The sequence below is a fragment of the Xenopus tropicalis genome, chromosome 3 (assembly GCF_000004195.4).
Source record: "Xenopus tropicalis strain Nigerian chromosome 3, UCB_Xtro_10.0, whole genome shotgun sequence".
NCBI classification, from domain to species: Eukaryota; Metazoa; Chordata; class Amphibia; order Anura; family Pipidae; genus Xenopus; species Xenopus tropicalis.
The window spans coordinates 69882538-69888515 of record NC_030679.2 but is presented as its reverse complement, the minus strand read 5'-3'; the positions used below and the strand labels follow the sequence as shown (position 1 = coordinate 69888515).

Genomic DNA, 5978 nt, shown 5'->3' with positions numbered 1-5978 from the left:
CAGCAATTAAAGTATTAACTAAGATCCATCTGCTGTTCAGCTCTTGGGCTCAGCCATTGCCTTTGTTTGCTGGGGAGGAGATTGACAAAGAGCGAGAAGGAGATAAAGGGAAGAGAATGAAAGGAGAGTCCTGTTAAGCAACATCCCCCCTCATTTACACTGTGTGTGTCACCCTGAAGGGTCCCAGCTATTAGGCATGTCCCTGCCTTCTCTCTGCAGCCCACTTTGCCTATGTCTTTTTCTCCATCTCTGTAGCACAAACTCCCTTCAGTTTCGCACCCAGTGATACACAGACTGCTGAGAGCAGACTGATAGGGATAAATCGGACTTTATTAAGATATGTACATATATACGGAGCCGGGAGATAGAGTATGGACTGAAATATAGGGATGGTTGTCATACATCCTGACTCTCCATAATACATGAAATATGTTAAATATAACCTAACCGAACTTTGTTAGAGAGCCGGATCTCTGCAAGTGGATACCAGGCCCAGAGGGCACTGGATGCGGATAATTAATATGGATTAGAAATGGCTTTTTGTGGGGTTCCGTGCCCTCAATTTTTCCTGGCTGCGAAATCCGAGCAATCTGAAGGAAACTTTTGGCTGCCTGCATCAGAAAGAAAGAGACTGTGGCATGAAAGGCTTATAGGGCGCATACACACCTACGCCTGAAATGTAGCAGTTATGGAGTAAGCGTGTGTGTGTGTAGGGGGTGTTTAGGTGTCAGCACATAGAAACTGCACATCGTTGGTATGAGGAGAAGCAGCAGCCACAGTGTGCGCCCTGCCCAGGCACAGCGGGCTAGCTTGGTACATGAAGCCTTATGGAGAGAGCGCATCTGACATGGAAGAGCTCACTGGCAGCGTAGGAGGCGCCTCCCCCCTCTCTGGGCGGGTAACTCTAATCGCCAATAAAAGTAGTCGCTTAGGGGGGGGAAAAGTTTTTTTTTTTGTTGGCAGTTGGAAACGAATTGAGCAATTATCTAGTTTACCTTCTCCTCTTGGAAGTTAACGATTGGTGAGATCTTTGCTGCGCTATTGACACAACACTTCCCATTGAGCAGGCCTGGTAGCAATAAGCAGTGATTGCCCCGGTGTCTCCTTCTCCATGTAATCTGTAATGGATTGGCATCTGTCCACTGGGCTGATAATGGTGGTTCTGCACAGTACCTACATGCTAATGGCCAGACCCCTCGCTGAGAAACATTGACAAGGAGGGAAGCTGGTATCCTGGGAAGAACACTTCTTCTCATCCCACAGCCAAGACATGGACAGTAGCCTTCAGCACAAGACAACCAAAATCTTCCCATCTCAAGCGTCCAGAGATTCTCTGTCCAACAGGGTCACCATGATCAGCGGTGCCAAACCACTTGCTTTCTCTATTGAGCGGATCATGTCGAGGACTCCAGAGCCCAAATGCCTCCCAGTGCCCAGTCTGCTGCAAGGTTCTGTGCCAAAAGGGGACCAAAAACAAGCCCTCCATATCAACTCCTCATCTATACCCTGCATGATCCCTTTTGTCCCGGTTGCTTATGACCATTGTCCCAAAATTGGCATCTCTGGTGCTGAGCTGAGGAAAAGCCATTTGGATTCCTCTCCCCCATTTAGCTGCAATGATCTCTTGAACTGTGCCCTGACCCTAAAGGGGGACTTTCCACGGGAAGCTTTGCCCCTGCAGCAGTACAAACTGGTCAGACCTCGAGTAGTAAATCACTCTTCTTTCCATGCCATGGGGGCAGCATTCTGTTACTTCAACAGGGGAGACAGTCAGTGCCACCCGCCGGCCAGTATCAATATCCACCCTGTGGCCTCCTACTTCCTGGGCTCCCCCTTGCACCAAGCCCCCAAATCCTATCTGGCTGAGAGGAACAAGCTGGTGCTCCCTTCCGTGGAGAAGTTTTCTTCAGGGGTGACATTTAAGGATTTGTCCCAAGCCCAGTTCCAGCACTACATGAAGGAAGGTGCTCACTCCCTCTCTGACAAGATCACTTTTAAAACTTCTGCCAAATTCAGCAGCGCTTCCCCCAGCAACAAACCCAAAGTTTTTACATGTGAAGTATGTGGAAAGGCAAGTTCCTTTGTACGATTCCTATGTCTCCTGGCTGTGGCACCCACCAACAGTTTTATGGGTGATAAACATCTCTCTTTCTCACTCTCTCTTAAAGGTGTTCAACGCGCACTACAACCTGACTCGGCACATGCCGGTGCACACCGGGGCCCGGCCCTTTGTCTGCAAGATCTGCGGCAAAGGATTCCGCCAAGCGAGCACCCTGTGCCGGCACAAGATCATCCATACACAGGTACAGAGATGGGGACAGGTAGATTCGATTGGAAGCTCTGCGGGACAGGGATCTCCTTACTCGAATCTTTTTTTTTTAACTTGAGCATTTTATCTTTTGTATGTGTATATTTACATTTCTTTATTTAAATGTTTGTTCCCTTTCTCTCTTGTAGTAAAATGTTGTTTGAAATGCTGTGTGTACACATAGAGCAATATAAATAAAGGAGATGATAGATGGATAGATAGATAGATAGATATAGATAGATAGATGAATGATATATGATAGATCATTAGAGTAAGTAAACTAGGATAAAGGCAACTAGTAGATTCCAAGAAAGAATAGTAAAATAGAATAAAAAGAAAAGATGGATAAAAACTGTAGAATTATGGCAGGGAAACAATATTTTAATATTTGGGTTCATCACATGTAAAGTGAGAACATGGACATTTCTCTTTTTAGTGTATGACAGAGCAGTTTCTGGTAACCCACTGTCAGATTTCCCTAAAGGAGCCGCAGATATTTGGGCACAGCTCCCTTGCGCAGAGCTTATTGTGCTAGAGTTTATAAATACAAAGCCAACATATTACATAGATTTTTACAAAGCAAAAAGAGAAGGCTGGAGGATAGGCACTGTGTTTTACTCAGGTTGGTCCGACCTGTTACCAGAGGAAGGGAAATGATGATACTGTATCTCTTGCAGGAGAAGCCACACAAGTGCAACCAATGCGGCAAAGCGTTCAATCGAAGTTCCACGCTGAACACTCACACCCGGATCCACGCTGGCTACAAGCCATTTGTGTGTGAATTCTGCGGGAAGGGCTTCCACCAGAAAGGTACCGGGCTTGCCTTACCTAGCGCCTCTTATTCATGTTATTAATAGTGTGTGGGATGAGTTCATTGTTGTTTCACTGGCTCCATTTGCCAGAGGCTCGGGAGTAATGGCACTTGAGATTTGGGAAGGCAAATCCCTACAGTGAGGGGCAGCTTTATTGGGTAACGATCGCTTGTGGCGCCACTTAGCCTGTTAGCCTGACACTCAGATCGCTGCTCTTGTTCCTTGTTCCCAGGTAATTACAAGAATCACAAGCTCACTCACAGCGGGGAGAAGCAGTTCAAGTGCAATATCTGCAACAAAGCTTTCCATCAGATCTACAATCTGACCTTCCACATGCACACGCACAACGACAAGAAACCCTTCACCTGCCCCACCTGCGGCAAAGGCTTCTGTAGGAACTTTGACTTAAAGAAACATGTGCGCAAGTTGCACGACAGCAACACTGCCGCTCCGCATGCGATAGGAGGTACGGGACAGGAGGAGCTTCTTCTACCAAACAGGGAGCCGTCCCCCACAATCCAGAGCCCACAACTCCAAAAGTCAGGGTACTGATAGCCTTACTGCTGGGACGGAGGAGGCAGAAAGCAGTAGTTTCCCATGCACTTTCCACTCACAGACTAGCCTGTCACGTCGCAAGTTGGTGGCATCCCAGTTGCACTTGTAGTAATGGGCAGGAGACGATTCCATGGGAGGTCGGTTAAGAGTTTCCATCGATTGTCTCAAATCCCCTTCTGGATCCTTTTCAAGGGGCCCTTTGTTTACCTCGTGTCTTTGCATGCACCTGTTAAATATTATCTGAGTATTATGCCCTGAAGCAGGGATCATTAATATTGAGGTGACCAGTTGTTGCTGAACTACAGCGTCCCCTAGACATTCCTAGACTGCCGAGCTCTGTGATGAAGAGATGTGTAGTTCAAGAGCAGCCGGCTAATCACACATTGAGCAAGCCTGATCTGCATACACATAAGCGGTTTTTGTGGTTGGACTATTTTGTTTGTCGGTGTTTTTTTTTTGTAAAGGTCCTACATTTCTGTTTCCCTGGATCACAAGAGGTAACATGATTGATGCTATATTTGATCTGATGTATTTATTCTCCTTGCGGAATGCTGCACAACTTTATTCTATTTAATGTAAATACATAGATCCTTAAATAAGTATATTTTCGTTGTGTTTGTTCAGCACTCTTTCACTTTCCTGATTCTTATTTAATTTCCCCCCCAGTCAAGTTTTTTGAGGTATAATAGGAGAGCTCATCTATTAACAGAGCGTTTTAAAGAAATGTATTATTGCATCTAAGTTTTATTCTTGCACGTGAAAATAAATTCCTTTTATCATGGTGGTAAGATATCAGAATGTTCCATTGAAGGCACTAAATAATATTTCTATGAATACTAGGGTGGTGTTGAGATTAGTTAAAGTGTAGAATCGCCGGCTTATCAGTTAGAAACCAAAATGAGAAATAGTGAAATGTTAGTCTTTAGTACAGATAAAACAAATAGAATGTCGGTGCCAGGTCCATGAATGAGAGTGTTAAACCAGCAATCTGCTCTACACGCAGTACCGTTTCAGTGCACAACTCCTCTTGTTTTTCTTGCCAAAACACTCAAGCAACTGTTAAATACATTCATTAAGAAGGGTAATTAGTGCAGATCTATCAAAGCCTTCCTATTATACCATTAGCTTGCTCTGCGAAAGCCAACATATCGCTTTTAACAAAATCCAAAACACAGGGTGTATCAGCACATAGAAACTAATAAGCTATCCTAGTTTGTAAATGAAGCAGAATTTTACCCACTGGTTACTTTATGAGTTATTCGTTACCCAACCATAGTTGCCATAATAGCAACACTAGACAACCCCCATGCAATTAATTGTACCAAGTAACTTGGTGACCGATATTTGAACATTATTTGAGACTTGTTTAAAGGGGAAGAAAACCTAAATTAATTATGTTAACATCTCACATTAGCAATCTAAAATGACGAGCGCCCAATTTTTTGGTTATGGTTTGCTTTATTTTTACCTTTATCATACCTTTAATCTCAGTTCTGCAACATAGTTGCTTGAAAAAAAAAAATAGGACAACATTTTGAAAACAAAAAATATTTACTGCAAATTCTAGCCTGGCGCTGAATCCACTTTCAGATTTTTAGAATCTAATTTGATGTTTAGAATCTGAAATTCTTTTTTGATTACTAGTCTGTGAAACCTGTTATGAATCCATCTTTAGGTGCAGTTTGCAAAAAGAAAAAAGGAACATATATTATATATATATATATATATATATATATATATATATATATATATATATATATATATATATATATAATCACGCTGTTTATTTCATGAAAACACATTTGCACGTTACTAATGATCCGTTGCTTATTACATTAATGAGAGAAAAACGATGAAACTGCAGCCAAACATTGCAAGGAATTATTTCCAACCTAAGCAGCTGACAGGTGGCACTTACACAGCGGGTGTTAGGGAATACACCGACTTTCACATCGTTCGCTTTGATAGACATGCATGTATTCTAGCACTAATAATGACAGCCACTCCCAGGGAATAATATTCTAATTATATACACATTTTTCCTACTTCAGATTTTCTGAAGACCAATTTCTTTTAACAACCATGAAAAGCGGTGCGGATGAAAAGGGCACTAAGTGGATAATGAAGTTGATGTTTGCGCATTCACGCTAAATGCGCTGTATTAACAGCCAGGGTTAACATTAGATCGTTAATCTGAGGTTTATGTGCCTGCACATCCCAAACAACTATCATTTGTACTGAATAGATCCTAGTCTAAAAATAAATGACTAGGATAATGATAAAATAAATAAATAATGCTGGTT

The 5978-nt window shown here is 42.8% G+C and overlaps 1 protein-coding gene across 2 annotated transcripts; it reads left to right on the top strand.

The window, feature by feature from the left end:
- The first annotated feature begins 352 nt into the window (after positions 1 to 352).
- fezf1 (FEZ family zinc finger 1) lies at positions 353 to 4463 on the top strand. Of its 2 annotated transcripts, none has more exons than XM_012959245.3 (4): positions 353 to 2059; positions 2169 to 2303; positions 2986 to 3118; positions 3353 to 4463. In XM_012959245.3, exons 1-4 carry the CDS (start codon positions 1271 to 1273, stop codon positions 3670 to 3672), a joined length of 1377 nt encoding a protein of 458 aa, XP_012814699.1. In that variant the 5' UTR covers positions 353 to 1270; the 3' UTR covers positions 3673 to 4463.
- Positions 4464 to 5978: the final 1515 nt, after the last annotated feature.